At 45.7% G+C, this 15,078-nt stretch overlaps 1 protein-coding gene across 7 annotated transcripts in view; it reads right to left on the minus strand.

Moving 5' to 3' along the window:
• The window catches only part of LOC112255136 (pericentrin-like), a 42,910-nt gene extending 28,669 nt beyond the window's left edge, over window positions 1-14,241 (minus strand). For 3 of the 7 annotated variants that reach the window (XM_042323925.1, XM_042323922.1, XM_042323921.1), the window contains exons 1-10: window positions 14,056-14,241; window positions 12,939-12,968; window positions 10,610-10,789; window positions 9,757-9,942; window positions 7,870-8,019; window positions 6,947-7,746; window positions 6,453-6,821; window positions 5,875-6,370; window positions 5,250-5,645; window positions 4,832-5,146 (exon numbers count right to left, since the gene is read on the minus strand). In XM_042323925.1, coding sequence (XP_042179859.1) covers window positions 4,832-5,146; window positions 5,250-5,645; window positions 5,875-6,370; window positions 6,453-6,821; window positions 6,947-7,746; window positions 7,870-8,019; window positions 9,757-9,942; window positions 10,610-10,789; window positions 12,939-12,968; window positions 14,056-14,103 — 2,970 coding nt within the window. In that variant the 5' untranslated portion in view covers window positions 14,104-14,241. The remainder of the gene's footprint in view (window positions 1-4,831; window positions 5,147-5,249; window positions 5,646-5,874; window positions 6,371-6,452; window positions 6,822-6,946; window positions 7,747-7,869; window positions 8,020-9,756; window positions 9,943-10,609; window positions 10,790-12,938; window positions 12,969-14,055) is intronic. The other 4 variants (XM_042323923.1, XM_042323926.1, XM_042323924.1 and 1 more) reach the window with 3 other exon arrangements.
• Between the last annotated feature and the right edge of the window lie 837 nt (window positions 14,242-15,078).

Below are 15,078 nucleotides of genomic sequence, written 5' to 3' on the forward strand. Positions count from 1 at the left end.
AGAGAGAGAGACAGAAAACGAGAGAGAGAGAGACAGAAAACGAGACAGAGAGAGAGAGAGAGAGACAGAAAACGAGAGAGACAGAAAAGAGAGAGAGACAGAAAACGAGAGAGAGAGAGAGACAGAAAACGAGAGAGAGAGAGAGAGACAGAAAACGAGAGAGAGAGAGACAGAAAACGAGAGAGAGAGAGAGACAGAAACAGAAAAGAGAGAGACAGAAAACGAGAGACAGAAAAACGAGAGAGACAGAGAGAGAGAAAACGAGAGAGACAGAAAACGAGAGAGAGAGAGAGACAGAAAACGAGAGAGAGAGAGAGAGACAGAAAACGAGAGAGAGAGAGACAGAAAACGAGAGAGAGAGAGAGAGAGAGAGACAGAAAACGAGAGAGAGAGAGACAGAAAGAGAGAGAGAAAACGAGAGAGAGAGAGAAAACGAGAGAGACAGAAAACAGAGAGAGAGAGAGACAGAAAACGAGAGAGAGAGAGAGAAAAGAGAGAGACAGAAAACGAGAGAGAGAGAGAGAGACAGAAAACGAGAGAGAGAGAGAGACAGAAAAGAGAGAGACAGAAAACGAGAGAGAGAGAGAGAAAACGAGAGAGAGAGACAGAAAACGAGAGAGAGAGAGAGACAGAAAACGAGAGAGAGAGAGACAGAAAACGAGAGACAGAAAGACAGAAACAGAAGAACGAGAGACAGAAAACGAGAGAGAGAGAGAGACAGAAAACGAGAGAGAGAAAAGAGACAGAAAACGAGAGAGACAGAAAACGAGAGAGACAGAAAACGAGAGAGAGAGAGAGACAGAAAACGAGAGAGAGAGAGAGACAGAAAACGAGAGAGAGAGAGAGACAGAAAACGAGAGAGAGAGAGAGACAGAAAACGAGAGAGAGAGAGAGACAGAAAACGAGAGAGAGAGAGACAGAAAACGAGAGAAAAGACAGAAAACGAGAGAGAGAGAGACAGAAAACGAGAGAGAGAGAGACAGAAAACGAGAGAAAGAGAGAGAGAAGAAAACGAGAGAGAGAAAACGAGAGAGACAGAAAACGAGAGAGAGAGAGACAGAAAACGAGAGAGAGAGAGACAGAAAACGAGAGAGACAGAAAGAGAGACAGAAAACGAGAGAGAGAGAGACAGAAAACGAGAGAGAGAGAGAGACAGAAAACGAGAGAGAGAGAGAAAGAAAACGAGAGACAGAGAGAGAGACAGAAAACAGAGAGACAGAAAAGAGAGAGACAGAAACGAGAGAGAGAGAGAGACAGAAAACGAGAGAGAGAGAGAGACAGAAAACGAGAGAGAGAGAAGAGAGAGAAAACGAGAGAGAGAGAGAGAGAGACAGAAAACGAGAGAGAGAGAGAGACAGAAGAAAACGAGAGAGAGAGAGAGACAGAAAACGAGAGAGAGAAACGAGAGAGACAGAAAACGAGAGAGACAGAAAACGAGAGAGACAGAAAACGAGAGAGAGAGAGAGACAGAAAACGAGAGAGAGAGAGAGAGAGACAGAAAACGAGAGAGAGAGAGAGACAGAAAACGAGAGAGAGAGAGAGACAGAAAGAGAGAGAAAACGAGAGAGACAGAAAACGAGAGAGACAGAAAACGAGAGAGACAGAAAACGAGAGAGACAGAAAACGAGAGAGACAGAAAGAGAGAGACAGAAAACGAGAGACAGAAAACGAGAGAGACAGAAAACGAGAGAGACAGAAAACGAGAGAGAAAACGAGAGACAGAAAACGAGAGAGAGAGAGAGACAGAAAACGAGAGAGAGAGAGAGAGACAGAAAACGAGAGAGAGAGAGAGACAGAAAACGAGAGAGAGAGAAAGAGAGACAGAAAACGAGAGACAGAAAACGAGAGAGACAGAAAACGAGAGAGACAGAAAACGAGAGAGAGAGAGAGACAGAAAACGAGAGAGAGAGAGAGACAGAAAACGAGAGAGAGAGAGAGACAGAAAACGAGAGAGAGAGAGAGACAGAAAACGAGAGAGAGAGAGAAAAGAAAACGAGAGAGAGAGAGAGACAGAAAACGAGAGAGAGAGAGAGACAGAAAACGAGAGAGACAGAAAACGAGAGAGACAGAGAGAGACAGAAAACGAGAGAGAGAGAGAGACAGAAAACGAGAGAGAGAGAGAGACAGAAAACGAGAGAGAGAGACAGAAAACGAGAGAGAGAGAGACAGAAAACGAGAGAGAGAGAGACAGAAAACGAGAGAGAGAGAGAGACAGAAAACGAGAGAGAGAAAACGAGAGAGAGAGAGACAGAAAAGAGAGAGAGAGACAGAAAACGAGAGAGACAGAAAACGAGAGAGAGAGAGAGACAGAAAACGAGAGAGAGAGAGAGACAGAAAACGAGAGAGAGAGAAAACGAGAGAGAGAGAGAGACAGAAAACGAGAGAGAGAGAGACAGAAAACGAGAGAGAGAGAGAGAGACAGAAAACGAGAGAGAGAGAGACAGAAAACGAGAGAGAGAGAAGAGACAGAAAACGAAAGAGAGAGAGAGAGAGACAGAAAACGAGAGAGAGAAAGAGAGAGAAAACAGAGAACGAGAGAGAGAGAGACAGAAAACGAGAGAGACAGAAAACGAGAGAGACAGAAAAGAGAGAGAGACAGAAAACGAGAGAGACAGAAAACGAGAGAGACAGAAAACGAGAGAGACAGAAAACGAGAGAGACAGAAAACGAGAGAGACAGAAAACGAGAGAGAGAGAGAGACAGAAAACGAGAGAGAGAGAGAGAGACAGAAAACGAGAGAGAGAGAGAGACAGAAAACGAGAGAGAGAGAGACAGAAAACGAGAGAGAGAGAGAGACAGAAAACGAGAGAGAGAGAGAGAGAGAAAACGAGAGACAGAGAGAGAGAGACAGAAAACGAGAGAGAGAAAACGAGAGAGACAGAAAACGAGAGAGAGAGAGAGACAGAAAACGAGAGAGACAGAAAACGAGAGAGAGAGAGAAGAAAACGAGAGAGAGAGAGAGAGAAAAAACGAGAGAGACAGAAAACGAGAGAGAGAGAGAGACAGAAAACGAGAGACAGAAAACGAGAGAGACAGAAAACGAGAGAGACAGAAAACGAGAGAGACAGAAAACAGAGAGAGACAGAAAACGAGAGAGACAGAAAACGAGAGAGAGAGAGACAGAAAACGAGAGAGAGAGAGAGACAGAAAACGAGAGAGAGAGAGAGACAGAAAACGAGAGAGACAGAAAACGAGAGAGACAGAAAACGAGAGACAGAAAACGAGAGAGACAGAAAACGAGAGAGACAGAAAACGAGAGAGACAGAAAACGAGAGAGACAGAAAACGAGAGAGACAGAAAACGAGAGAGACAGAAAACGAGAGAGACAGAAAACGAGAGAGACAGAAAACGAGAGAGACAGAAAACGAGAGAGACAGAAAACGAGAGAGACAGAAAACGAGAGAGACAGAAAACGAGAGAGACAGAAAACGAGAGAGACAGAAAACGAGAGAGACAGAAAACGAGAGAGACAGAAAACGAGAGAGACAGAAAACGAGAGAGACAGAAAACAGACAGAAAACGAGAGAGACAGAAAACGAGAGAGACAGAAAAAAACGAGAGAGACAGAAAACGAGAGAGACAGAAAACGAGAGAGACAGAAAACGAGAGAGACAGAAAACGAAAGAAAACGAGAGAGACAGAAAACGAGAGAGACAGAAAACGAGAGAGACAGAAAACGAGAGAGACAGAAAACGAGAGAGACAGAAAACGAGAGAGACAGAAAACGAGAGAGACAGAAAACGAGAGAGACAGAAAACGAGAGAGACAGAAAACGAGAGAGACAGAAAACGAGAGAGACAGAAAACGAGAGAGACAGAAAACGAAAAGAGAAAACGAGAGAGACAGAAAACGAGAGAGAGAGAGACAGAAAACGAGAGAGAGAGAGACAGAAAACGAGAGAGACAGAAAGAGAGAGACAGAAAACGAGAGAGACAGAAAACGAGAGAGACAGAAAACGAGAGAGACAGAAAACGAGAGAGACAGAAAACGAGAGAGACAGAAAAACGAGAGAGACAGAAAACGAGAGAGACAGAAAACGAGAGAGACAGAAAACGAGAGAGACAGAAAACAGAGAGAGACAGAAAACGAGAGAGACAGAAAACGAGAGAGACAGAAAACGAGAGAGACAGAAAACGAGAGAGACAGAAAACGAAGAGACAGAAAACGAGAGACAGAAAACGAGAGAGACAGAAAACGAGAGAGAGAAAACGAGAGAGACAGAAAACGAGAGAGACAGAAAACGAGAGAGACAGAAAACGAGAGAGACAGAAAACGAGAGAGACAGAAAACGAAAGACAGAGAACGAGAGAGACAGAAAACGAGAAAGAGAGAGAGAGAGAGACAGAAAACGAGAGAGAGAGAGACAGAAAACAGAAAACAGAAAACGAGAGAGAGAGAGACAGAAAACGAGAGAGAGAGAGACAGAAAACGAGAGAGAGAGAGACAGAAAACGAGAGAGAGAGAGACAGAAAACGAGAGAGAGAGAGAGACAGAAAACGAGAGAGAGAAAACGAGAGAGAGACAGAAAACGAGAGAGAGAGAGAGAGAAAGAAAACGAGAGAGAGAGAGAGAAAGAAAACGAGAGAGAGAGAGAGAAAGAAAACGAGAGAGAGAGAGAGAAAACGAGAGAGAGAGAGAGAAAGAAAACGAGAGAGAGAGAGAGAAAGAAAACGAGAGAGAGAGAGAGAAAAAACGAGAGAGAGAGAGAGAAAACGAGAGAGAGAGAGAGAAAACGAGAGAGAGAGAGAGAGAGAGAGAGAGAGAGACGGGGGGGGACTAGCAGAACACAGGTATGTGAATAGGTTGTTGTTGTTGTAGTTTGTGTGTGTACCTGTTTGATAAGGCTGATCTGTCTCTTCTGCTCCTCCTCCAGACTGTGTCTCTGCTCACACAGCTCTCTCTCCAGACGGCCGCTCAGCTCAGACACCTCCTCCTGGTGTTTCTCCTGCAGCTCCTGCACGTCCTCACTGTGAGATCTTCTCAGTCTCTCTGTGGCCTCCTCCACAGACCGCATCTGCTGCTCCAGGAGCGCTTTCACCTCCTGCTCCCTCTCCATCCGCTGCTCCTCCAGCAGGCGTCTCACCCCCTGCACCTCCTCGTCCTTCTCCTGCCTCTCCTCCTCCCACTTCTCCCGCTCCTCCTCCACCTGAAAAAGAGATATCATGTCTGTTCAATACTTCCTGAACAGGTCCAAATACATATAATCTAATCATCATCCTCCTCCTCATCACAACTACCCTCCTCCTCACCTCTTCCTCCTTGTCTCGGAGCTGCCTCTGGAACTCCTCCAGCTCCTCCGCCATCACCTTCTCCATTCTCCGCATGGTTCTGTCCATCTCCTCCTCTCTCCTTCTGCCCTCCTCCCTCTCCCTCACTCCCTGGGCCTGCACCTCCTCCAGGTTACACAGGTTCTGTCTCAGACACAGCAACTCAGACTCTACCTCTGTTTTCTCCCTCTCCGTCTGCTCTATCCTCCTCTCCCTCTCCTCCACCTCCTGCCTCGCTGTCTCCGCCTCCTTCTGGACTCTGTGCATCTCTTTCTGAGCGGTGTCGAGCTCCAGGGTTTTCTGACCTAGGAGGGCAGTGGTGGTTTTGTGCCTGGATTTAGTTTCTTCCAGCAGGGCTAGAAGCTGGTCACGATGGGTCTGGAGAGGAGAGGTTATTAGCTTGGACCCAATTAGAACCAATCAAACCAATTAGAGAGAGAGAGAGAAAAAAACACCAGGATTAGCTAGTGGAAGATAGTGAATTGAGCAAGTGAGAAAAAGTAGAAACAAAAGAATGAGAAGGAGGGAAGAGGGGAGGAGAGGGAGGAAGAGAGGAAAAAGTGAAAAGAGGGAGAAGTAATGAGGGAAGAAGAAAGCTCCTAGCTACCTGTAGTGACTGTAGCTGTCGTCCAAACAGAGCATGGACTTCAGAGGAGACAGAGTCTCCCGCCTGTTTCACCTCCTGCAGAGAGGAGACCAGCTGCTCCTGCTGCCTCAACCTGGAGAGGAGAACACTCTTCTCTTCCTCCACCTCCCTCAGCTCCCAGTCTTTCTCCTTGTTGCTTCCTTTCTCCAACCGGACAGAGGAGAGCAGCTCTTCCTGCTGTTTTAGATGAGAGAGGAGGAGAGATTTTTCCTCTTTTAGCTGTTCCATCACTCGCTCCTGGCTGGGGAGGACGGTACCTCCCTCCTCTAGGAAAGGAGAGGAGATGAGACTCTCCATATCTTTCTCTCTCTCCTCCAGTAAGGTGCAAAGTCTGTTCTTCAGATTGTCCTCCTCGTGTGTTTTCAGGCTGACCTCCTCCTCAGCTCGCCTCCTCTTCTCCCGCTCCTCCTCAAGCTCCCAGTGTGCCTCCTGCAGCTCCTCAGAGACCTGGGCCCACCTACACACACGATGAACATGAGCTGTAAGTTCTCCCAACACACAAAGTTATGGTAGACAGGCACACACTATATCACACTCACCTGGCCCTGGCCTCCTCCAGATCCTCAGCGCTCCTCCTCAACTCCTCCATCACCACCTCCTTCTCCCTCTCCCTCAGAGCCACCTCCTCCCTGAGGTCTCCACACTGCTGGATGAGCAGCTCCTTGCCCAGGTCTGAGATCTCCTGACTCTCTGACGTCTCACTAAGTCTCTCAGAGGTCTCGCTGGCGTCTCGTGAGACAGAGAGGGGGTTGTTCTGCCACTGGGAGGCGAAAGAGGGCAAGGTTTCGTTCTCAGGGTCGGGGGACCGTGCAGTGGATGGTGGGACGGGAAAGTGAGTTTGTTCTTCCTGCGAAAAGGACAGCTGGGATTGGTCACCACCACTGACGATATCACTGTCCAGCTCAAACCTGTGATGGGATGGAGGCAGAGAGGGATGAGAGGACTGAAAGGAGAGAGATTAGGAGAGGTGATTCGTATGGGGGGAAAATCCACCATAAGGGCAAAAACACACACACAGCAATGTCCCTCTAACCTGTAGTTGCCAGAGTTGTCCAGAATGCTGTGCTCTTCCAGAAGGCTGCACTCCTCCAGACTTTCATTGGTCCAGCACGAGTGTGAGGGGAGGGCCGAGGACAGGTAGCGCTCCAACAGCGGGGTGCCATCAGTGGGGAGGGACACGTCCAGAAGGCACTCCTCTCTCTCCTCCCCCTCCCTCTCTCCATCCTCCTCCTCCACACTGGCCTTTGCCTGGTTCAGTTTGTCTTTAGAAGCCTTGAATCCCAACTCCTCCCTCGTTCTCCCTCTCTTCCCCAACAGCTGTCTGACTCTCTGCACCTCCTCTCCAAGTCTCCTCTTCTCCTCTTCCTGTCTTTCCCTGATCTCTCGCTCATCCTCCCTCTCGTTCCTTCTCTCCCTCGCCTCCTCCTCCAGTCTCCTCCTTAGCTCCTGCAATTCCCTATTCAACACCTCGTTCTCCTCCTTGTACTGGTGGATCTCTCTCCTCTCCTCCTCCCTCCCTGTCCTCTCCTCTTCTAGTTGGGAAAGCATGAGCTGGTTTTTCTCCCTCTCCTCTAGCAGCTCTCTCCTCAATGTGTGTATCTTTGCATCCATCTCAGGATCAATACATTGTTCTAGGCTCTCACACCCAGCTCCAGTCTGTTCATGTCCCATTCGGAGTGTGCGTATTTGCTCCCCTGGTTCTGTTACTGGGACCTCCAGGTGGTTGGGGAGTGAGGAGAGATCGTAGGAGCTGTGGTCAGGCTGGGAGGCCTTCTGCTGGGCTAGGGAGAGCTCAGAGCCCCCTTGTGTCCTGGAGCAAAAGAACTGAGAGGTCTGGAAAAGAAAACAGGGACATCGAAGAGCTTACATTCACTACTTCATTACTAGCAGTAAAAATTTAAAAAACTGATGTTTTTAGACTTTTTGAAGTGTGTGTGTGTGTGTGTGAGCGTGTACCTGCTGTAGCTGCATCTTCAGGGCCTGTATCTGTCCAGTGAGGGAGAAGGCCTCCTGCTGTACCTGGTCTCTGCTCTCCAGCGCCTCCTGCAGGTTACAGCTCAGTCTGCTAATGATCTCATTACGCTTCTCTACTGCTGCCTGTAACTGCTGCAGAGAGAGAGAGACTATAGAGTCAGACACACGCACACAGACATAAACACACATTTTATTCTTAACACACATCTTACTTTATTACATTTTATTCTGATCACTTTGGATTAAAAGTGGCTGCTAAATGGCAAATATTTGATTGCAAGGGGAATGCAAAGTATAACAGAGAGAGAGGAACAGGCAGAGATGGAGAGAGAGAGCAGAGTGAGACTGAAGTGTGAGTGAAAGGGAAACTGAGCAGAGGGAGAGAGAGCGCAGAGAGAGCAGAGCACAGACAGAGCAGAGTGAGGGAGACTGAGCAGACAGAGCAGGATGTAGGATTGTAGATTTAGTTACTTCACAATTCTAACCTAATTGATAGAGTGAAAAGGAACCCAAAAATATTCCAAAACATGCATCCTGTTTGCAACAAGGCACTAAAGTAATACTGCAAAAAATGTAGCAAAGCAATTCAATTATTGTCCTGAATACAAAGTTTTATGTTTGGGGCAAATCCAACAACAGATTACTGAGTACCACTCCATATTTTCAAACATAGTGGTGGCTGCATCATGTTATGGGTATGCAATCATTAAGGACTGGAGAGTTTTTCCAGGATAAAAAAAAATACATGGAATGGAGCTAAGCACAGGCAAAATCCTAGAGGAAAACCTGGTTCAGTCTGCTCTCTACCAGACACCCTGGGATACAAATTCACCTTTCAACAGGATAATAACCTAAAACACAAAGCCAAATCTACACTGGAGTAGTTTACCAATAAAACAGTGAATGTTCCCGAGTGACAGTTTTGACTTAAATCTGCTTGAGAATCTATGGCAAGACTTGAAAATGGTTTTCTAGCAATGGTAAACAACCACTCAGGGGTGTGAATACTTATGTAAATGAGATATTACTCTATTTAATTTTCAACAAATTTGCTAACATTTCTAAAAACATGTTTTCACTTTGTCATTATGGGGTATTGTGTTTAGATGGGTGAGAAAAATAATCTATTTAATCCATTTTTAATTGAAGCTGTAACAAAATGTGGAATAACTCAAGGGGTTTGAATACTTTCTGAAGGCACTCTCTCTCTAATTATTCAGAAGCAGCCCTGGGTTCTTATGGGTAAAAAGCATGAGAACAAATGAATCCAAATGAGAAAATACCCAACCCAGTTAGGAGTGGTGTGTGGGTGGTGTGTGTCAAACAAGTGCATCTAACCATAAAGTTAAGAATATAACTACTGTTTCCTGGAGGAGGGAAACGAGGTACAACACACGAGTGAAGTGTGTGTGTGTGTGTGTGTAACTGTTGTTGCAGGGCATGCATATGAACACACGTCTAACCCATTTCTCCTGGTACGTATTTATAACATGATTATGTAATTTCTCCAGCAATAATGGAAATCGAATTCAATCCGTTTCTCTCCCATCCATCCTCTACAATAGGAAAAGCTTTCCATATTTCCTAATTTATAGACAAAGACTGAACGTTGATTGTCTGAAAGACGTGGTATACCAGACCGTATACCATGTGTATGACAATTTTTTTTTAAACAATGTTTTACTGGTCTAATTATGTTAGCAACCAGTTTATAATAAGGCACCTTGGGGGTTTGTGGTATATGGCCAATATACCACAGCTAAGAGCTGTATCCAGGCACTGTATCCTTAGCCGTGGTATATTGGCCATATACCACACCTCCTCAGGCCTTATTGATTAAATAAACTGTATGTAGGTACGGTTAAGTACCTTGAGTTGATCTTTTCCAGTGTGAACCACTAGGACCTCGTCTCCCACAACCTCCATCTCCTCAGGCTGCCCACCGACCGCCTGCTCGCCCAGGGCACTGCTTCCCTCCTGGGGATGGTGTTGCTCCAAGTGCCCCTGGAACTCTGGAAGTTGGCTCGGATCTGTCTCACCAAAACGTTGTGGTTCCTTAAGGGTTACATTTGGGGGGGTAAGTAAACCTAGTCATATTGCACATATTCATAGACTACCTGCTTGGCTATCTATAAGATTAGACAGGTTTGATAATTTGGGTGAACTATTCATTTAAAGCAGCCATGACCATCTAATATTAGTCACTGAGAGCTGTTGGGTGATGCAGATGGTGCAGGCTTTTGTTCTAGCATTGCACAAACACACCTCATTGAACAAACTCAATAGATGGCTTGCTTTATTATTTCCATGAAATTAGATGGACTTCCCCTTTAAAGCCTGTACATAGAGTTGACAGTAATCACATTCATGTTGCTATGACAACCAGCAGCCAGAAGCATCTTTGTGTTTAGTGACCCATTTTTACCCTGTGTGGGGGGGGTTGCTAAAGCATAGGAGGCTGCTGAGTTGACATCCATACGTTGAGACATATGGGTCAGACACCGTAGCCAATCGGTCTTCTGAATCGTTTTTACTCCACAGAGAAACGAATGACATGTTCTGACCCATGGAGAGATACATGCTCATAGAGTTGGGATTGGATTGGCATACATTCAAATCTGACAAAAACCTTACGATCGAAATGCTGCATTAAACTATAGAGTCAGCCTATGCAACAGTGTGGATATTTACATTCCTTTCATTCATTCAGCCAGAGGCTCACCTCATTGTTACACATGTCGTCCTGCTGTGTGGCGCTGCCGTCTGTCTGGAGGTCCATCCCTAGGGGGCGACCTTGCGCTGGGCCGTCATTCTGCGTTGGAGACGGGCCCTTCCTCTTCTGCGTCTTTTTCTGCGCGACTTGACCGTCCCCTTTCGCCCTTTTCTGTCGGAAGCTAGCAAGCTACGCAGGAAGGACAGGGAGAGGTAGAGGGACAAGTAGGTCAGGAGGGCTGAACACCACCACACTATCAGCATGTCAGGGGTTAACTTAGAAGTCAGGGGATAGAGTCCACCAAAAGTCCATCAAAGTTCAAATCCATCATTCTGATCAGGGAATAAAAAGGTCAAAGTTTCAATAAATCATCCCAGTGACTTAAGAAGTCAGAAAAGGCTATAGGTTTAAGGGGTGAAGGTTTTCATCCGCCCAATGAGCAAGAACAAGAGTTTGATTCAGATCATCTTCCCAGCACACAAGGTAACATCCCTGATTGAACCAGCAGAGAGAATGAAAGCCCCAGCACATTGCCAGTCCAAAGCAGTCAACCAGCCACAGTCTCCACTTAGTCCTAACAGTCAACCTCCCAGCATCGCTCCATAGATCTCCCAAAACCACTATCACTGGACAACAAGGTTCCCAACAGAGCAATCAGAAAAACATTACATTTTGAAGTCCCAGTGCACTGATTTAGTCAGTGTAATTGTGCATCCAATCTCACTTTGCATCTCTTTCAGCATCCCGGTCTCTCTCTCTCTCCCTCTCTCCCTCTCTCCCCTCTTCTATAAGCAGCTTAAATCAGATTACAGTGGTTCAGAGACCCTCGTATAACACTCCACCTCTGACTCTCGCTCCCTCCCCCTCTCTCCCTCCCACCCACAGCCTTTCTCTCCCTCACACTCCCTCCCTTTCAAACCATCAGACCAATCTATCAATCATACACAGTTGAGACAAAACACACACACGGCAGACAAGCACACTAGTCTCAATATGACACTTCAACCTCCTGCCGAGGGTTGGAATGGCAGTGTAATGCAGAGAACACAGGAGGAGCTTTGTCCCGAGCCCAAAGTGTGTGTCAAGGTGGTAGCACGTGCTTTGTTCTAACCCAAGCAAACCCGTAACAAGCCGACCCATGCCATGTCCAGCCCCAGGACTCATGTTGCATTGAGCAGTGCTACTGACCCACGTGTGTGTGTGTGTGTGTGTGTGTGTGTGTGTTTCAATGCCTGATCTCTACATGTGGGCGGTTCTACTCGATTGAAGTCTGCCCAGCTTTCAGCAGATACTGTACACACCCACTCACCATCCACAGCCTCCTGTGTCTGTATCTGTGTTAAAGTGAGGCTAGACTTGGCTGTAGTCGAACATGCTGCTCTACACACTAATACAATCAGACAGGCAGCTGTGTGTCTACGTATGTAGGCTATTTGTGTTCAAACTGAAGACGGGAGCTTGGTTTGCCTCAAAGCAAAAGAAAACTGATGCAGACGTGGCATGTCACCATAGCAACAGCTGCCATAAGTGGCCAACTGACGATTTCACGATTCAGACAAGCATGAAAAAGCCTACTGCAGCCTATGTCATGCCCATTTGTTGATTAGTTTTCAACTTTTCTAATACTGTTGCTATATTTGAGGGCATACTAGCTCCTTCAGAAGTGCCATGTCATGGTTGGGATGCTAACTGCATGATGACAACTGAAGACTGCTGGTGGATCAATGTCTAGGGGGACAACTGAAGACTGCTGGTGGATCAGTGTCTAGGGGGACAACTGAAGACTGCTGGTGGATCAGTGTCTAGGGGGACAACTGAAGACTGCTGGTGGATCAGTGTCTAGGGGGACAACTGAAGACTGCTGGTGGATCAGTGTCTAGGGGGACAACTGAAGACTGCTGGTGGATCAGTGTCTAGGGGGACAAGTCCAATCATGTGGAAATAAATGAACAGAAGTCTCTGAGTGGTGCATTTCTATCTGCAAAGTTTTATAAATGTGTTCCATCCACAAAACAGAATCCAATTGAAAAAGAGATAGAGACGCAAGACAGCGATGAAAGACAGTGACTAGTCAACAACATCCCAAAACAGATGAATAGAGCCCATAGACAGACCAGGGGGTGGCAAACCCTCCGCATGCAGAGCTACCACAGGCTTTTTGCTGCTAATCAGCTGCTCACCAGGACCTTGATTGGCTGAATCAGATGTGTTGTAGCAGGGCTGGTGCAAAAGCCTGAATAATACTCAGTATCTCTCCTGGATGAAGGTTGGCCACCCCTGTTCTAGATCAATAGACAGAATCACCACAACCCAAGAGCCTGTATCTCACACCACTTACCAACTGACTGCGCTGCGTGTTGGTGGATTTCTGTCATAAGGTATAACAATGGTTTATCAATTAAGTTATTGTGAAGGAAGTCATACCAACTCAGCTGTGAGAATCGCCCAGGTTTGAGGTGTGCCAAAAATAGGTAGGTCATGCATCCGTTCAAGACTCTGGTGAGGCGGTCAGATTCCTCATAATCTATAGCACATGCTTATCTAAATTAACAACAACTGCTGGGAGAATGCCACCCCAAGCAGAGGCCATACCTGAAGCGATATATAGACACCGTTGTGGGGAACGGTAGGGTTGATGCGCGCTGAGTGCAAGAATTGATGCTCAGGTGACAGGTCAAGACATTTTCGCTAAAGTCTGCGCGGATTATAGGGTCGTTATATTACCTAGGCCTGCCTGGTCCTGAGATTTTAAACCTCAGTGGTAGTGTTTCACACCTCTCCATGCATTGCAAATATTGGATCATATGCGCAGAGTTGTGCAGATAATGTGTATCTTAAACGCAACCACATAACGTTACAGACTATCCAAATTCTCCTGCCATCATCACCTGCATCGACTTGATAAACAGGGATGATACTCTCCCAGTAAGCGGCCCACACTAGTCAGTAAACAGAAGGGTAGCAAACTGAATAGGAATCCGTTTCTACAGCAACAAGCCAAATACTAACTAAGTTAATAAACAGTAGTAATCTGGGTGCATTTAGTTAAGTCATTTATCAAAGTAAGTTATTAAAATAGTAGCTGAGACAATAGGGTAGTTAAAATGGGCAGTATAACGTCAGCTGGGTTGGTGAGTCAACGATAGAACAATACCAACATTTGTTTAGCAAGCCACAGTGGGGCATTATAATTCATGAATAGCAAAGTGTTTAGCTAGTAACTATACTGTAGCTAGTTTAGACTCGGCTAACCATAGTTACATGTAATGTAGTTAGCTAGCTTTGTTAGCGATTCAATTTGTAGCTAAAACTTTAACTTACTCAAAGCCCTCTATCAAGCAACTGCAACCGATTACTTTATTGTACGACAATGTTGCTGATACTGATACGTTTAGCTAGGTTAGCTTGTTGGCTAGATAGCTACTTTGATGCATTACCCATAAATCGTTACAAACCTTTGCTCTTCCAGCTTCTATTTTCCTCTGTCGTTCATCTTCGTCCATGTCTTGGTTGAAACACAACCATTAAAGTTTCCGGACAAATGTCCTGAAATCGCTGATTATTCCACTAAAACCTTTTACTTTCTTGTACCTCGGATGGAAAATCTTCGGAACAACTGTCAATATGAAATTCAATATGGCCGCCATGTCGTTTTAGCACCGCCCTTATCAAGTTTCCTCCGCTAATATGGCCAATCAACACACTCGGAGCGAATTTCCCAGCCAATAGCATTCATGCTCTCTTTCTGTTTACATGCACTGAAAAAACTCCCTCCCACATTCTACAGGTCCATGACTGACAGGTTACAAACCAATCAGAGGACTGAATGGTGAAGCTAAACTTTGATTGAAAAGGGAATTAGCCAATACATGTAGAGAGTCACAGAAATAGTCCACCCATACACCTCTATTTTAAAAATGTGTGCCTGTTTTTGATTGGATCATGAAGCTTTTTAAACCAACTACTCCACATATGCAAACGGCGCACTAAATGCCCGGGGGAAATGAGTTAACCAGTAGCAGCATAGCGTTGCCTTTCACAAGTTCAACTATCAACTGAGGTATCTTGACTATGGCTTTTGTCCACTAACTACATATTAGAGCTCTTCATGGGTCCACCCGGACACGAATACCCGGGTCCAAATGTCAAATTTATGCGGGTTGGTTTCGGTTTAGTTGCATTCACGCAGCACAATTCTGATATTTTTTTCCTCTAATCTTTTCAAGTGAGGTAGTAATCTGTTGTTTTTTTAAATTGAGCACATGGGAGGGTAGTGCGTTTTCCCCTCGTTTACATGTGCTCTTCTGCTCATACTTTCCCTATAAATAATGGTTGGACTTACTTTTGATATTACGCTAATAAAGTTTAGAAATGTTTGCGAGAGTTACTCCTGTAATCTAACAATATAATACTTATCTTTATTCATTTTTTTTCATCAAAATATTTTGGATGTCTATATCTGTATAGCAGACGCAGCA

The sequence above is a fragment of the Oncorhynchus tshawytscha genome, linkage group LG07, assembly GCF_018296145.1.
Source record: "Oncorhynchus tshawytscha isolate Ot180627B linkage group LG07, Otsh_v2.0, whole genome shotgun sequence".
NCBI classification, from domain to species: Eukaryota; Metazoa; Chordata; class Actinopteri; order Salmoniformes; family Salmonidae; genus Oncorhynchus; species Oncorhynchus tshawytscha.